Below are 18149 nucleotides of genomic sequence, written 5' to 3'. Positions count from 1 at the left end.
TAAAACCGAAATGGCTTATTGAAGCTTTTAGTATTCTATAAAACAGAAATGTTTTAGAACAATAAATGGCTCACTAAGCAATAACAATTTTTTCTGGTTTGCATTATATAATCTTAAAATCAGCTACTAGTAAGTGGCAGTGCAGCTTTTATTTCTGCTCTGCTCTCTTCCATGCCCTTTCATTTGGAGCCAGTTTCTTGGTGTCAGCAGCCAAGAGGTCAGCCGCTTGCAGTGGTACTATACGACAGTGCAGGAAAGCTGAATAAACATGATCCTTGTAGCAGTATTTCAAGTTTGGAGCGGAGTTAATTAAAACTCGAGTAGCAATAATTAAAACCAGCTTAGGTGCAATCTCCGCTCACAGCTTTCAGTGCTCTGTAGCATAATAGAGAAGGAAAGGAGCGTTCTGTAACCAGTACACAAGGGAACAATCACATTATGTAGAGGGGAGTGGGAGGGTTTATATACCACATTTAGATATCTTCGACATACTTTGCACAACTGCATAATTCCCTGTGCCAGGGAGCTTACAATCTAGCATCAGAGGCATACAAACTGATACATGCATTTTAGAACCTGGTTATACTATAAAGTCATTTGAACCCAAGACCTGCAAGGATCAAGATGAACTCCAGACATAGATAAGAGGCAAATTAATGCAGCTCTGTAATCAATAATACATCATTAATGCTTAATTTAGACATACAGAATTCAAGTGCCAAAAATTCACGGTTGAGTTGTATTTTTGCTGCCCGCCAACCACCCCCACTTAAAGAGGAGTTCCAGACTTGGGAAAAATAATAAATGTTGCCAGCAACAAATACTGTAGCTGCTGACTTTTAATATAAGGATACTTACCTGTCCAGGGAGCCCACAATGTCAGCACCCCAAGTCATTCCGTCTATTCGCTTCGGGTGCCGGCACCAGCATCTTCACTAAGGGAAACAGGCTGTTTCCTACTGTGCATGCGCGAGTCGTGCTGTGCTTTCTGAATGGTCCTGTTTTCTGGGACCTGTGTGTCTCCCAAAAGGCAGCGGAGGGGAAGGAGGAGGGGCCAGGAGTTTTGTAGATTGCCGCACAATGATTGCAGCGATCATACCTGGAAGTGGGGGCAGATATCTGGTTTTGCCAGGTATCCGCTCCCCCCTAAAAGGTGCCAAATGTGGCAGGAAGCAAACAAGTGGAGCTTCCCCTTTTGGGTGGAGCTCCGCTTTAAAGTGTTACTAAAAACACAACAGTAAAATCACTGTGTATATGCATTAACACATGCTTGTTAGACTCACTGTGGAACCTAAAGGGTTAATCCACTGCATTGTGTAAAAAGGCTGTTTTCTCTGATCCTCCCCTGCTTCAACAGTCCCAAAATCATCACCGGATAGAACAGAGCAAAAGCTTTTCTTTTTTTTCTTGGGAGAGTGCATGTGATCAGCACTGTCCAGACAGAAGGTCAGGGGTCCTGCAGTCTTATAGGTGAGTCAGGGGAGAATGAAAACTCCTCCTACAAGCTTTAACCAGACACTGATAGAAGTCACAACACTGCTCTAACTGCTGATGAGAAAGGGTATTTAGCAGTTTATATTTACTAAAACTATTGCATTTCCATGTTCTGTGTACTGTAGGAGACCAGATATAGTGAATGCAGGGTCCCGAGTTTAGTAACACTTTAAGACCCCTTTCACACTGAAGACATTTTTCAGGTGCTTTAGCGCTAAAAAATAGTGTCTGTAAAGCACCTGAAAAATGCCTCATCTGCAGTCCCAGTGTGAAAGTCCTAGTCCTTTTACACTGGGACGGTGCGCTTGCAAGACATTGGAAGTCCTGCAAGCAGCATCTTTGGAGTGGTTTGCGAGAGGTGTATACACTGCTCCTCCACCACCCCTGCCCATTGAAATGCATGGGCACCGCTGCCGAAGCGCTGCTACAAGGGCACTTTTAACTCCTTCCAGAGATTAAAGCACCGCTATAACAGTGGTAAAGCGCCACTAATACTAGCGGCGCTTTACTGCTGCCCCAGTGTGAAAGGGCACCAAGCTGCAATAGCAGTGGACAGGGTTGTTTACATGCAGTGGTCGCAATACTTTGCGCCCATGGTAAAGTTTTTGCAATCAGTGGGTGGCAAGCCCGTTGAGTGCAACACACTGACTTTTTATTGGCTTCCTGTGGTCTACTATACAGCAAAGGGAGAGGGAGAGGCAACACAAGGAGTAATGGTGCTATAGTGCAGGGAGCAAGCCAATAGAAGACAGCAGAGGAACGGAGATGAGCCAATTATAGGGCTGCTTCTTCTTTCACTGTCTTACCACAGGTTGGGGTGAAGGACGTGACCTTTAAGTGTAAGTGAAACTGAAACAGGGTTACCAACCGCCAGTACATTTTCTGACAGTTAGTAAAAAATCTGCGATTTTTTTTTTTTACAACTGCCAGTAAATATCAAGGGCTGATAATTTCATGCTGTGTTGACTTTTTAAGTGTAAATGAAGCAAATGACTTTGTTAGAGTCCATTCACACAGGGGCAACACGACTTGTAGGCGACTTGAGTCAGGCAACTTGGACACGACTTGAGTTAAGATCACAGCGCGACTTGGGACGACTTCAAAACGACTTGTGATGACTTCAAGCGCGACTTGGGACGACTTACAAGTCGCCCCAGGCCAGGCGACTTTTGCCGTGGCCAAGCAGAGAATGAGCTCAAGGGGGAACTCCACGCCAAATTTCTGAAAAAAATTTGGCGTGGGTTCCCCCTCCGAGAGCATACCAGGCCCTTAGGTCTGGTATGGATTCCAAGGGGAACCCCCTACGCCGAAAAAACGGCGTGGGGGTCCCCCCCAGATCCACACCAGACCCTTATCTGAGCACGCTACCCGGCCGGCCAGGAAGGGGGCTGGGGACGAGCGGGCGCCCCCCCCCCTCCTGAGCCGTACCAGGCCGCGTGCCCTCAACATGGGGGGGTGCCTTGGGGGAGGGAGGGCGTGCGCCCCCCCACCCCAAAGCACCTTGTCCCCATGTCGATGAGGACAAGGGCCTCTTCCCGACAACCCTGGCCGTTGGTTGTCGGGGTCTGCGGGCGGGGGGCTTATCGGAATCCGGGAGCCCCCTTTAATAAGGGGGCCCCCGGATACCGGCCCCCCACCCTATGTGAATGAGTATGGGGTACAATGTACCCCTACCCATTCACCTGTGAAATAAAGTACAAAAAAAAACACAACACAGGGAAAAAATATTTTATTGCACAGCTCCGGGGGTCTTCCGTCTTCGGGGGTCTTCTCGTCGGACTCCTCCGCTATCTTCTTGTAGCTCTTTTGCTAGCGGAGGAGTCCGGCTTTCTTCCTCCCCGCCGCCGGCATCTTCTCCCGACTTCGGGGGTCTTGTCCCCCTCTTCGGTTCTTCTGCCGGGCCACCGCGCCTTCTTATAGCTCTTTTAGAGGCGGTGGCCCGGTCTTCTGTCGCCGCCGTCGCCGCCGCCGCCGCCGCCTTCCGTTCTTCTCCTTCTTCTTCTCCTGGAGATGTTGACTCGACGAGCTCTCCGGCCACAATGCCAGAGCCGCGCTGTGCGGCCACTTATATAGGGACAATGGGGCGGTGTCACATGGGTTGATGTCACATGGGTTGGTCACATGGGTTGATGTCACATGGTGACCCCGCCCCCTTACCATGTGACATCAACCCATGTGACCAACCCATGTGACATCAACCCATGTGACACCGCCCCCATTGTCCCTATATAAGTGGCCGCACAGCGCGGCTCTGGCATTGTGGCCGGAGAGCTCGTCGAGTCAACATCTCCAGGAGAAGAAGAAGGAGAAGAACGGAAGGCGGCGGCGACGGCGGCGACAGACGACCGGGCCACCGCCTCTAAAAGAGCTATAAGAAGGCGCGGTGGCCCGGCAGAAGAACCGAAGAGGGGGACAAGACCCCCGAAGTCGGGAGAAGATGCCGGCGGCGGGGAGGAAGAAAGCCGGACTCCTCCGCTAGCAAAAGAGCTACAAGAAGATAGCGGAGGAGTCCGACGAGAAGACCCCCGAAGACGGAAGACCCCTGGAGCTGTGCAATAAAATATTTTTTCCCTGTGTTGTGTTTTTTTTTGTACTTTATTTCACAGGTGAATGGGTAGGGGTACATTGTACCCCATACTCATTCACATAGGGTGGGGGGCCGGTATCCGGGGGCCCCCTTATTAAAGGGGGCTCCCGGATTCCGATAAGCCCCCCCGCCCGCAGACCCTGACAACCAACAGCCAGGGTTGTCGGGAAGAGGCCCTTGTCCTCATCGACATGGGGACAAGGTGCTTTGGGGTGGGGGGGCGCACGCCCTCCCTCCCCCAAGGCACCCCCCCATGTTGAGGGCACGCGGCCTGGTACGGCTCAGGAGGGGGGGGGGGCCGCCCGCTCGTCCCCACCCCCTTTCCTGGCCGGCCGGGTAGCGTGCTCGGATAAGGGTCTGGTGTGGATCTGGGGGGGACCCCCACGCCGTTTTTTCGGCATAGGGGGTTCCCCTTGGAATCCATACCAGACCTAAGGGCCTGGTATGCTCTCGGAGGGGGAACCCACGCCAAATTTTTTTCAGAAATTTGGCGTGGAGTGCCCTCTTGAGAGCTGATAATTCTGTCAGAGTCGCCTCCGTATAGACGGAGATCCGACTTGGAGGCGATCTCCATTGAAATCAATGGGTACCGGTCGCCTACAAGTCGGATAGAAGTAGTACAGGAACCTTTTCTGAAGTCGGAGCGACTTCAGTAGTGTGCATTAAGACGGCTCTCATTCACTTACATTGCTTTTTAAATGTTGTCCGACCTGAGGCGACCTGAGGCGACTAGGGGCGACCTGAAGTCGGATCAGGAGTTGCCCCTGTGTGAATGGACTCTTATAGGTATTGTCATTGTTTTCGCATTATGTTTATACTGTTCAAATATTCACTATGTTAGTTTTCAATAGAAGTTCTATAATTTCTCAGGTTGCCATTAAAAAATGTGCTACGCCAGTAAATTTCCCAGGTTTTGTCAGTAAAAAATGCTGCGGGAGGTTGGCAACCCTGAACTGAAAAAGATGAAATCCACCCCTGCCAGGCAGGACTGTGCCGTGTAGCAGATATGTGTAAATGTCAGGACCAGATGGGCAGAAATATAAATGGTAAAACAAATGTTTATATTGTGTCTTTAATCTGCTTATTTCTTTGTTTGCCTGGAGTTTAGGAGAAACCAGCGTTACAGGGGCTGCCTCTGTTCTGAAAATGACAATTGCCTGACCTGACCTAATTCTACAGATCTGTGAGGTCAGAATGGTGTCATGGCTCCTGATCTGAATGTGATCCGCGCAGACTTTTAACACATTAATGTTATAGAAAAATAATCCCAAATAGTTGAAAAAGTAAACACAATAGCTGAAATCCAAAATAAAATATGTATACATCAAAAAAGACCATCAAAGTGATTGATTAGTGACAATAATCATGAGTGTATAATCCTGGTGACTCTTCTAAATAAACAGTTGTGTTGTGAAATTGAGGTTAATCTTCGTGACTAAATAGTCACATAATGCTGCCAGAACCCTTACGTCCAAATGGAGAAAAATAATCCTAGGATCGATATCCTGGAATGGGATCGCCTACTTGTCATCCGTACTCCCAATCAATGTCCGTGTAGATGGTTATGGACGTGGTTCACGATCTGCTGAGCAAGCCCTCTCTCTGCTGACAGCTTGAATGGCCTCAAAATCTTGTGGCTCCGTTATGGACGTTCAATATTTGCCATTAAAGGAAATAAAAGAAAACAGGCCTCCCATAGTGTAATATGTAAAGATAATACAATTTATTGAAAATGTCAAGTTGCCTCTTACATCAAAAAGGTGAAAAACAAGCTTATCTGTATGTAGCCAGGTGTCAAACACACTCCTTGCATCACTTCCGGCCAATCCCTATGCACGTTACGTCACAACACGTTACTTCGTCCCCTGATGAAGTCACGTGTTGTGACGTAATATGGGTAGGGATTGGCCTGAGGTTTGAGAGATTGGAAATGATGCAAGGAGTGTGTCTGACACACGGCTACATACAGATAAGCTTGTTTTTAACCTTTTTGATGTAAGAGGCAACTTGGCATTTTCAATAAATTGTATTATATTTACATATTGCACTATGGGAGGCCTGTTTTCTTTTATTTACCTTTAATTGCGAATATTGAACATCCATAACGAACCACAAGATTTTGAGGCCATTTATGCTGTCGGCAGAGAGAGGGCTCGCTCAACGGATCGTGAACCACATCCATAACCATCTACACGGACATCGATTGGGAGTACGGACGACACATAGGCGATCCCATCCCAGGATATCGAATCAAGGCTTATTTTTCTCCATTTGGTAGTAAGGGCTCTGGTAGCATTAGGTGACTATTTAGTCAAAAAGATTAATATCGATTTCACAACACAACTGTTTATTTAGAAGATTCACCAGGATATTATGGACACTCCTGATTATTGGCACTAATCAATCACTTTGATAGTCTTTTTTGATGTATACACATTTTATTTTGGATTTCAGCTATTGTGTTTACTTTTTCACACTATTTGGGATTATTTTTCTATAACATGAATGGGTTAGAAGTCTGCGTGGATCATTTTCATCATAATTTCCTTTTTTTTTGTGTATAGTGTACACTTCAGATCTTGCACCGATTTCACTTAGAGCCGGTTCACACTGAGGCAGAACAGCGCGACTGCCTCAGGCAACCTGCACACGACTTCAGCGACGACTTGCAAAACAACTTCTGTATAGAACTCAATGCAAGTCATCCCAAAGTAGTACAGGAACCTTTTTCTAAGTTGGAGCGACTTGAGTCGTTCCTTTTAGAACGGTTCCATTGTACAGAATGGAGCGTGAATTGTGAGTCACCTGACAAGTCACCCCAGCGTTAACCGAGTCTTACTTCACATTATTAGTTTTCATTGTTTATTGACTTAATTATTAGCGCGAAGGACCTCACTTTAAATTTTCTGATTTAAATGCTTGCTCAGAAAATACTGTTGTCATTCGATCAGAATGGCAGCTACAATGAGCATTATTAGAAGAGGAGGTAAACAAAGACGGCCTTTATTAGGCTTCTACCCAGAATAAACCAGATTCCAAAGCAAACTGCTAACGATGCAGTTGAAGTACATCTATGGTCACTGATTTACCTGCCAAATGGTTTCCAGTTCTGTGCGGCTACTCTTGTGATGCAGACACAAGGGTGAAAGCACTATTCCCTGGTTTGGCTTTGCAGCTTCTTTTGTCACCTCTCTGCCTTTAGACAATCAGCACAGAGGTGATCTAGGAAGCCATAAAGCTGAGCCACTTTTGAGTAATAGGTTAGGAGCACCTAGTACAACAAATATAGGTCTGGCTTAAAATGTTTAAAATATTTATTTGTTAAGAGCATCTGATCCAGCCAACTCGTTTCAGAGAAAAGGACTCCCCTTCTTCAGGGCTTGAATGTGCATTGTTACAGGTGAAACATTTAAAAAGTTTAGGTTGGCATGCCATCCAAACAACTAGCACTTTCAGAAAGAAGCAATGTAATATTTCATTCATCGGACAGTTACTGTTAGATGAAATGTGGTCATAGACCCCCTGCTGAGATGCAAGGGGAACTGACAGATGCTGTGTAATCTGACAGTATGGCCAATGGTAAAGTGGAAATAAATCTTGTAGTTCTGTATTGTAACTGCCCTCACCATTTTGCTTTACCGTGTACCTGAGGTAAGGTTTCATAACCTTCCACAAGGCTGTTGAAGATTCGTACACTTCTCTCTGTTAGAAATATTTTTTTCTTTCACGCAATGTTTGTCCAAAAGAGCCATGAAAATCCTTCAAAGCGTCGCAATACGATTTTCAGCTTCGTTTCTCCTCTCTTGGACACACAGCTGGTGAATGGTAAGAGAAATGTAAATTCCCAACTGGAGGATCAGTCTACCCAAAAATCAATTCTTGTTTTATGCTACAGCTTCCTCCAGGATACAGAAACATAACAAAATGGCCATATCACCTGGGCGCATATCTTTTTTTTTTTCCCTGCCCAAATCTCTAGCAATCTCTGCAATTTTCTTATCTCAGTAATCATTAGGTATCATCTAGACCCTCACGGAATTAAAGCTGAACTCCAGTCTATACAATTATTGTCTGCATACAAGAGGCATGTGTATTCTTATATAAATCTTGTGTATCTTCCAGATCTGTGCAGTAATCCAGCCCTCATGTACTATATCTCTGTGCAGGAGTTCCCTATAATAAAGACCGGTCATTGTTGATCTCTCTCCTTGTGCAAGGTGACCGGGCTTGTATCCGCCCCCTGGCGTTTTCTGTAGGCAGCCTGTATTGGGTGGAGCCTGCTGGGTCCCTCCCACAGCTCTGCACTCAGCACAGACTATGTACCAGATGATTTGAGTTTGGAAATGCATTTGGTGCAAACACATTGGATTTGCTATATACACTTTGTGGCTATTGAGAAAGGCATTTACTGTAAACGAAAAAAATTGTGCCTGCAGTTCAACTTTAAATGTAAAGCATTTTTCTTTTTTCTAGTTTTGGATGAGTAAAAGGGTAATAATTCGTCTCAGGTTTTTACTGCTGTGATGTGCACACTAGGGAGATCTACACACTGGGGTGCGTTGGGGTGCAGCGAGGTGTGGAGACAATAACTCTCACACGTGCTGGTGCAATAAAACCCGGTGGGAAAGTTACCCAGCCAGGTACACTCACAGTTCCAATGGCGTGACCGGAGCAAATTCCAGCCGGAATGACAGCGTCTGTTAAGGGGATGCAAAATGAGGCTTTGCTGGTTGGGCACTAGACAGCCAAGAGATTGCAACCCTACACTTACCCTCCTTATCTGGAACCTTTTCCAAATGCTAGCCCTAACCCTAACAGATGGGATATCTGTCCCTACTCACTCGCAAAAAGCATGCCAGCCTCAGGAGCCAGTGCCTTAAATAGGTTCTGGTTGATCCATGATGGCTGCTTGTGCTTGAGTCACATGGGGCGATGGCTTCCAATGAGAATGCTTCTCACATGACCCAGGAAAGCTAGTTCCTCCTGGCTTCCTCTCCAACAACAGCGATGCTGTGGCGAGCGCCCCTTGCTGTAGAGAACATGGACTTCACCTGCCTACATGCTGACTATTATGGGAAATTCAAAATTTTTGAGCAGTCACAAGAACAGATGAGGAAAAAAAAAAATCTTCAAATAGACACACTGCTCTGATGACAGCTGTCCAAGAAGGGAATTCCTCTCTGTAGGCTTTTCTTTCATTCCCTGATACATCTCAGGGACAGACAATTAAAGGAAATCTGCCCAAAGGCGTCTACTCTATCCAAAACCCAAAAAAGCTTAGGTTTCGCTTTTAAAAATCTCTTTCCTAAGGTCTAGATTTGTACGTGTTTAGGGCATGTTTAGCTAGAATAGAATATTTTTCCAATTTTCCGTTCTCGGAAGCAACACGCAGAGACGCCAAAATAAATAATTACCTTTTAGACATCTTGCTAGTCAGTCATTGTCACTCAAGGTCACAGCAACAATGCACAAAGAGATCCCAAAACACTTGTTATATTTATAACCGGGAAACAAAGACATCGGTGTAACATTAGACCCGACTATTAAAACATTACGGGACATGAACAATGGGACATTTTAGGTAGGATCTTGCCTTGGATCCAAAGAACAGGATGTGAACATAGCAGGTTTTAAGCAGTTATATACACTTGGACATACTAATGCTTCCCTTATGTGGCCTGTAATAAAAAGGGTTTTTGTTCGAGTCTCCTCTCGCTGAGTCTCTGTGGTACACAGAATGCCGTAAGGAACACAAAATTGCAAGTTTGCATCCTGGACGTACACCGAGCCTTTTGTGTGCTCTACAGAATGAGCCAAGGCCAGGAGCAAATTAACTTTTGTAAAGCCTAATTACTTGTTTCAATCAGCAAAGAGAGCATGTTGCAGGGATGGAACCCTGCTGGGGAGCTGGATAATGAGATAAACAGATCAATGTAATTAGTTCCAATAAATGCTTTTTTCTTTTTTTAAATGTACAGATGTTCCCTGTTGGAGTATTGCATACTGTACGAGCGGGCAAGAGTGCTTGGCAGGCAGTGCCTTTCCAGAACCAGAATGAGCAGCTGCTCTGCCATTTTACATAGATGCTCCCTTAGTTCTTTTTTGCACTTTTTGGGTTTTTGAGGACAACCTTGAACTTTTTCAGAATGTTCACAATACAGTGGGAGACATTCATGAAAACCACAAAAAGGAAAAGACAATGGTATGCAACCATGGAGCCAGTAATATTGTTACTGTTGTTAAAGTATAACTAAAGGCAAAACCTTTTTTTTTTTTTTGTTTTAGACAGAGTGGAGATCTTACAATAGGCACAGTAGCTCTGGAGACCTTGGTGACAATCAGAGATTTCCCTCACTTTGAAAGGATTGCTTTTCACTTTTGTTTTTGGCTTTAGGACAGGTGAAGGGACGTCTCACCAATGGGACAAAAACAAAAAAAAAAAAATTAAAACAATTGTGCTAAAATCCACCTCACACCTTTAATTTGCATACACTGAAAAAAGGGTAAAGGGTGCTCGACTTGTGGCCCTCCAGCTGTTGCGGAACTACAAGTCCCATGAGTCATTGCAAGGCTGACAGTTACAAGCATAACTCTCAAAGGATGAGGCATGATGGGACTTGTAGTTCTGCTGGAGGGCCACAAGTTGAGCACCCATGGCCTATGCAGACACCCTGTAAATCCAAAGTAGACAAAAGCATCAGCACTCCAAAAATGACAGATCTCACATAGCTTTGTGCAGCAAATAAGTGTACAACCACCAATGTTTTGGAGTCATTATGATCCCCTTTGTCACAGTGACAGGGATTATTGTTAGAAATTCTGTATATAGATAGCCCTACAGAACAGACAGTGCACAGTCAACATGGGCTTTGCTGCTTAACTGCAGACAGGAAACAGGAACTTTATTCAGGGAAAATGCATAGAGTTTACCACAGAGCAGATACAAACGTATAAACACTGCCATCTACTAGTTGAAAAATATATAGCTACCAAATACCTATGTACAGTATTTGTTGCATAAAATACCATTCTGTTTTCCAACAGTTATAACCCTCTCTTACTGTATCCAAAAAGGAAAAAAAATGCATAGTTCTACTTTAAAAGGAAAAGCCAGTGTATGAGTGAAGAGGTTCAGACTTACACACAGGCTGTGGCCTAGGGCAGCAGGGCTACCAGATGTAGCCCATCCACATCGTGTTATCTGTGTATAATTAAAGGATCCAGACTGCCGCCTTGGCTACCAGAACTACCCAGCCAGATTCTCCTTGTTGCTGTCCCGGTGTAGTCCATACAAATTTGATGGCTGAACAGTGATTACTATTTACCTACAGATCAGCAACTCTGGCTCCCTTACACCTGGAAGAGAGCTACAGCTTGCCCACCTCTCCTAGTCCTTAGTTCTAGGTGAAATGACAAAGTGGGCATGTTTCAGACCTCTCCACCCCAGACTCTGCTTGCATTGAGTAGCTATGACATTCGATCTTGTTTGTGTAATACCAAGCCTGATATTTATTGGGGTTGCAGCATAAAATAGTGGACTAGGTGGCAGAGGGTATCAATTTGGCACCAATACTGAGCACGTTTTAGCTTATTATATTAGTATTTTTATATGGCCTCAGAGGAAACCTGCACTGAGAAATATGAAGGCTGCCACTAGTCTGGTTTAAAGGATAAATTCACCTTTTGTAACATGTTACACCCATATTAAGGGTGTAACATGTTACAGATGCGCCGGCTCCTGATCCCCTGTTCTGACAGCTAGCAGGGAAACCTCCCCCCCCCCCCCTCCCCCACTAGCTGTTAAAATTTTCAAGAGACACGCCCGTGTGGGGCTCTGACCACCCGCCTGTGTCATCCATTCAAACTGTTCTGTAAATGGGAGCACTACAAGGTCCAACAGCCTTTGCAGTTATCAGCTTGTAGTTCTCAATGAACTACCAGGGCACTGTTGAGCGCTGTTATTCCAGTCACTGTGTAACTGCCTGGTCGTATCAGAGCTACGGCCAGATAGATGTACAGACAGTATGCAGGACCATTGCATTACATCCATGATCTGCTGATTGCTGGTGCAATACTTTACAGGTCCATTGAAAAAAAAAATGTGCATTTATTATAATTTTTTTTGTAAAGGTGAGCTTATCCTTTAAAGCTGAATTCCAGACAAAAGTCTAAAAACTGAGTAAATACATAAGAACTGTTTTACCTGAAAACATTTTTTTTATTTCTGTCCATCCAGTCCTGAGATTTTTCACAGCTCTACCACAGAGCACCACCCAGGAGACTTGTTTTTTTTTTTTACTCTGCTGCAGTCGAGTAATATCTGACCCTCCTTTTAGATGAAATTGTACAGTGAAAGTCAGCCCAATAAAGAGCTCATCTATCTGTTCTCTCCCCTCCTATAAGCATGCACCTTGTTAGCACATGAGCACTGCGGCACAATTGCCTGGCTTCTTGTACTGCTTCTCCTTCTTTCCAGCCTGAACTCTGCTATACAGGAATTGAAAGAGGCTGATACCAAGTCACATTCAGGTACTTACACTACTTGTATTAACATTAAAAATAATCATAATGATGTATTAATGAATACAGAGCTGCATTGACTCTTAAAATAAGTTTGGCTTTACATGCTTTGGCTATCAATAAGTAGGCTAAGAGTAAAACCGACTAATAAAATAGCATTGATTTATGACTTTATAAATAGCACAATACACCACCATTACATACATTTTTTAATGCACATAGACTGATATTTTTATCTACACTTTTACCAGTTCACTGATGGCCACCCTTTTATTAGTACTTGGAAAGAAGAAGAAAGAGGCTTCTTACCTGAGCCGTTCCGGCTGTCGGGATGGGTCTGAGACAGATATTCTCCAAAAGCCCTCGCTGCTCTGCCATGGGGAGAAAAGAAATGGGTTAGTGTAAAAATCTTAAATTATTATTATTATTATATTTTTTAAAGAAAAACAGCCAGCTCTGAAAAATCACTGACCTGGAAAAAGTATCTACAAATCAGCTGCCATGTCAACTGATGTGCATGTGCTAATTCTGGGTCAATGACTTACTAAGCAGTGAAGCAAAGACATAGGAAGCGAATTTCAAAAAACAAATCAGAAACAGCAGCTAACACATTTTGACGCTTGCTGGCTCCCTTGAAAGCAAAACTCCAACTACCCTCTTTTTTTGGGGGGTTTTGGATAAAGTGGAGAAGGGTTAGAGCCTCTTGCAGGTTTTGATTGCCATCTCTGCATCTCTACTGGAGAAATAGACAACAATAAAAACCTGTACAGCTAAAAAAAAAGTAATAGAACTTTTGGCTGAGTTTTTATTGCAGTCCTTGTGAAAACCACACCTCCCATTTTTAGTACCGGTGTCACAGGGACAGGAAGTGAAAGTAAATAAGATGCTACATACAATACAATACTATGAAAGTGTCAAATGAGTATCCAGGGGTCAAAGGTTTTTAATAATAAAATTGATTCGTAGTAAAAAAAAACATTTTATTTAAAAGGGCCAACACAACCCTCCCTTCATCAGGGCTTAGGAATTTTTTAGCTCCTTTGTTGCATTCACTAAAACTGGCTTAATCTGCCCTCCTAAAACAATTACATGCAGTAAATCACAGTGCATACAATCTAATTGGTATCTACCCAGATAGTCCGTTTAAGCATATTCAAAATTCTTGATCCCTGATGAAGGGGGAGTGTTTGGCTCCTGAAGCGAATTTTTTTTGTTCTGCCTTGAATCAATTTTATTCTTAAAAACCTTGGACTCTTGGATGTATGTTCGGTGCAGTCATTGGATTGTATATGCACTATGATGTCAAAAGTATTGTGATGCCTGCCGTTTACACCCACATGAACTTTAATGGAATCCCAGTCTTAGTCCGTAGGGTTCAATATTCAGTTGGCCCACCCATTGCAGCCATAACCGCTTCAACTCTTCTGGGAAGGCTGTCCACAAGGTTTAGGAGTGTGTCTATGGGAACGTTTGACCATTCTTCCAGAAGCACATTTGTGAGGTCAGGCACTAATGTTGGAAGAGAAGGCCTGGCTCGCAGTCTTCCCTATAATTCATCCCAAAGGTGTTCTATCGGGTTGAGGTCAGGACTCCTCCACCCCAAACTCGCTCATCCATGTCTTTATGGACCTTGCTTTGTGCACTGGTCCAAATCATTTGGTGGAGGGGGGGGGGGATTATGGTGTGGGTTTGTTTTCCAGTGGTTGGGCATGGCTCCTTAGTTCCAGTGAAGGGAACTCTTAAGGTGTCAGCATACCAAGACATTTATGACAATTTCATGCTCCCAACTTTGTGGATACAGTTTGGGGATGGCCCCTTCCTATGCCAATATAACTGCACACCAGTGCACAAAGCAAGGTCCATAAAGTGAGTCCGTGAGTTTAGGGTGGAGGAACTTAACTGGACTGCACAGAGTCCTGACCTCACAAATGTGCTTCTGGAAGAATAGTCAAACATTCCCATAGACATACTCCTAAACCTTGTGGAAGCCTTCCCAGAAGAGTTGAAGCTGTTATAGAGGCAAAGGGTGGGCCAACTCAATATTGAACCCTACGGACTAAGACAGGGATGCCGTTAAAGTTCATGTGCATGTAAAGGCAGGTGTCGCAATATAGTGTATGTGGACTCTAAACTCTGGGTCCTTTCCCTGTCCCTGAGGGCGATTCCTGTTTTGTGTAGTGTTGCTGAACCAGAGCCCAGTGCCCAGGACATTGCAGTGATTCTTAGTAAATCTGAATTCAGCTCCCCATTTGTTCTTGTGTTGAGAAACAGGAAACTGACAGATGTAGTAGTGAGGCTTTATTAAGAAGCAGATTAAAGAGTTCTGGCAAGGTTGTGTAAAACTGCTGTGTTCAAGGATTTTACCTCGATAACCATATGATGCAGGTAGAATATAGATTCACCGCAAATCATATCCCAAAGTCTAACATTTCAATCATGAATAATTTAGCAGTACTTTGATATATAATGTAGCAATACTTGGCCAAACACGGCACAAAGGCAGGGGCAGATGTATTGCACAGGTCACACCGCCTCTCCATCAATATTTCTGACATTTATTGCACTAGTTAAACCAATACCATTCTATTAAATGAAGCTTGTAAACTATCTGCCCATTAAACACTGGTGGTAACCACAAAGCCGGCCAACATTACAGGGAAGCTTTTCATCTTTTGTTTTTATTTAGCAAGCAGATGAAAGCTTTCATACATGTTTTTTTTTAAACGGTTATAATGGTCACCACGCTGCAAAGTCATAAATCTTGACGAACGGCAAGAGATTGCTACGCATGTACAAATCAGCTAAAGACCATGGATAGAACCTTTGTAATATACAGTGGTAACGGAAAGTATTCAGACCCCCTTAAATTTTTCACTCTGTTATAGTGCAGCCAATCGCTAAAATCATTTAAGTTCATTTTTTTTTCCTCATTAACCACATGCTGACCAGCCGCCGCAGTTGTACTGCAGCAGCATGTCTCGGCTGCGCAAATCACCGTTGTAAACGGCCACTAGGGGGCATTTGCGTGCTGCCGGAGGTGTGCGCTCCTTGCTCGCTCTCCGAGCCAATGCGAGTGCCTCAATCGCTGCCGGGCTCCCGCGATCGCTCGGGGCACACAGAGAACTGGGAGATGTTTGTGTAAATACACAGTTTCCAGTTCTCTGCGCAGTGAACTGACAGATCGTCTGTTCATACAGAGTATGGGCAGCGGGTCAGAGGAGGAGCTGCCTTGGGACAGAGATCACTGTTGCCCTTTAAAAATTATGATTTAAATCAAGCCTTTTTACTAGTGATTTAAAATCAAATCCACTCTGGCCAGTATGTAATGCTTCTTGTTCATTTAAATAGTATGTTGGCAGTTCTGGTACTTTTGCATCGTTCAAAAAAAACAAAAAAACATTATATACACAACATTAAACAGTTATACACCGATCAGCCATAACTTTATGCCCACTGACCAAAAACATTGATTGTCTTGTTACAATGGCATCAGAAAGGCAGTGGGATATATTAGGCATCAATTTAACATATCAGCCATGAAGTTGATGAGTTGAAAGCAAGAAAAAAAAATTGGCATCGCAGTTTGTTGTGTATGGGGCTGCGTAGCAGTAGACTGGTCAGGGTGCCCATGCTGACCCGTGTCCACAGCCAAATGGTCACGTGACCATCAGAACTGGACGCTGGAGCAATGGAAGAAGATGGCCTGGGTGCATGTGTGTCACTTACCTGGGGAAGAGGTGGCAAGCCAGCGGAGGCAGTGTGATGCATTTCAAGAATAGTTTGAGAAACATGAGTTTGAGGTGTTGATTTGGCCTCCAAATTCTCCAGATCTCAATCCAGTTGAGCATTTCTGGGATGTGCTGGAACAAGAAGTCTGATCCATGGAGGCCCCACCTTGCAACTTTCAGAACTTAAATGATCTGCTACTGATGGCTTGGTGCCAGATACCACAGCATACCTTCAGAGGTCTAGTGGAGTCCATGCCTCGACGAGTCAGGGCTGTTTTGGTGACAAAAAAAGGGAACCTCCTCAACATTAGGTAGGTGGTCATAAAGTTATGGCTGATGGAATACAGCAAGGAAAAACAAAGCTAGATTAGGATTTGGTAATTTTGGATAACTGTAAGCTTTATATTGCCACTCAATACCAAAAAACAGCTGCAAAAAGCCAGCGACATGTAAAATTAGTATCCACTTCAATACTGGGCACTTTCATCCCCTTCCTGCCCAGGCCAATTTTCAGCTTTTAGCACACTTACACTTTGAATGACAATTGCGCGTTCATGTAACACTGTAGCCACATGAAATTGTTATCATTTTTTTTTGAGACAGAGCTTTTTTGTGGTAGTATTTATTCATCACTGGCTTTTTTTTCTGCTAAACAAAGACTGAAAAATAACAATGACTTTCTTAGTTTGTTTTGCAAATAATTTTTCTTCTTCATTGATGGGCACTGATAAGAAGGCACTGATAGGTGGCACTGATGATCATTGCCCTGATTATCAGTGTAAACATTGTGCTGACAGCCTTGCCAGTTATTGGCTCTCCTTTCCTCACAGATACGGTGCATGAGGAAAGGACTGCTAATAACTTGCAAGTCTGTTTACATGTGAGCAGCTGTTATTGGACACAGCTGATCAGATAGTAAAGGGCCGCTGTGACTGGTCCTTTTACTGTGATCAGCTGTGTCTGAAGAACACAGCGGTTACAAAGCGCCCCCCGATGCGCTCTCCAGTGGACACGCAGAGGGCCATGGACACCCTCCCAGAAATAGCTGACCACACTGTAGCCATCTTTTGGCTATAGCATGGTCGGGAAGTGGGTATGCTTAGAACAGAATAAGCTTTGGGTAACTACAGTATACATATGGTACACTAATAAGGACATAGTAGATTTCCAAAGGGTTCAAAATTAGCAGCTATCTATTTCAAGGGGATTAAGTTCTTGTTGGAAAAGAAAGGTTGGCAAAACCAGATTTGTTTCACTTTTTGAAGTCCTTCCTGCCCTTTGTACAGTACACAAATTAATATTAAACTAACAATTTAATATCAAATCAGTATAAAGATTCAGCAGTGTTTTGTATCCCACAACACACAGAAAGGTTAAGGGTTCTTCAATTAGGGGATATGAAGGATAGGAGGCCTATAGCACAAGAAGGAGATCTTTACAGTATGAGCAGTCAAACATTGGCATTCCTTACTACAATACGTAGTACAGACAAGATTTATAATAATTAGGGTTGCACCGATACTAGTATCGGTACCGATACTGAGTATTTTCACAAGTATCGCTACTCATGCAAATGCACTGATATTTTCAGGCTCGGCTCTTTAGCTGTCAACAGGGGAGACCCACTGGCAGCTCAAAGTGTTAAAGAAGTCTGGTAATTGGAGCTGTGAAAAAAAAACAGTGTTTATTAAAGAGGAAGTAAACCCTGATGGGTTTACTTCCTCTTTTTTTCCCTGCAAAGGTAAAGCATAATGGACTACTATGCATCGCATAGTAGCTCATTATGTGTCACTTACCTGACACAGGAGCCAGCGAAGTCG

At 44.1% G+C, this 18149-nt stretch overlaps 1 protein-coding gene across 2 annotated transcripts in view; it reads right to left on the bottom strand.

Moving 5' to 3' along the window:
* Positions 1–18149, bottom strand: part of NSMF (NMDA receptor synaptonuclear signaling and neuronal migration factor) — an 89312-nt gene that overhangs the window by 49888 nt on the left and 21275 nt on the right. For both annotated transcript variants that reach the window (XM_077476758.1, XM_077476749.1), the window contains exon 2: positions 12911–12972. In XM_077476758.1, the coding sequence (XP_077332884.1) occupies positions 12911–12972 (62 nt within the window). The remainder of the gene's footprint in view (positions 1–12910; positions 12973–18149) is intronic.

This window comes from Lithobates pipiens, unplaced genomic scaffold (genome assembly GCF_037356315.1).
Source record: "Lithobates pipiens isolate NorthernLeopardFrog02 unplaced genomic scaffold, aLitPip1_a1.2 Scaffold_1, whole genome shotgun sequence".
NCBI lineage: Eukaryota > Metazoa > Chordata > Amphibia > Anura > Ranidae > Lithobates > Lithobates pipiens.
Note: the sequence above shows the minus strand (reverse complement) of the source record. Positions and strands in the feature narration are given on the sequence as shown.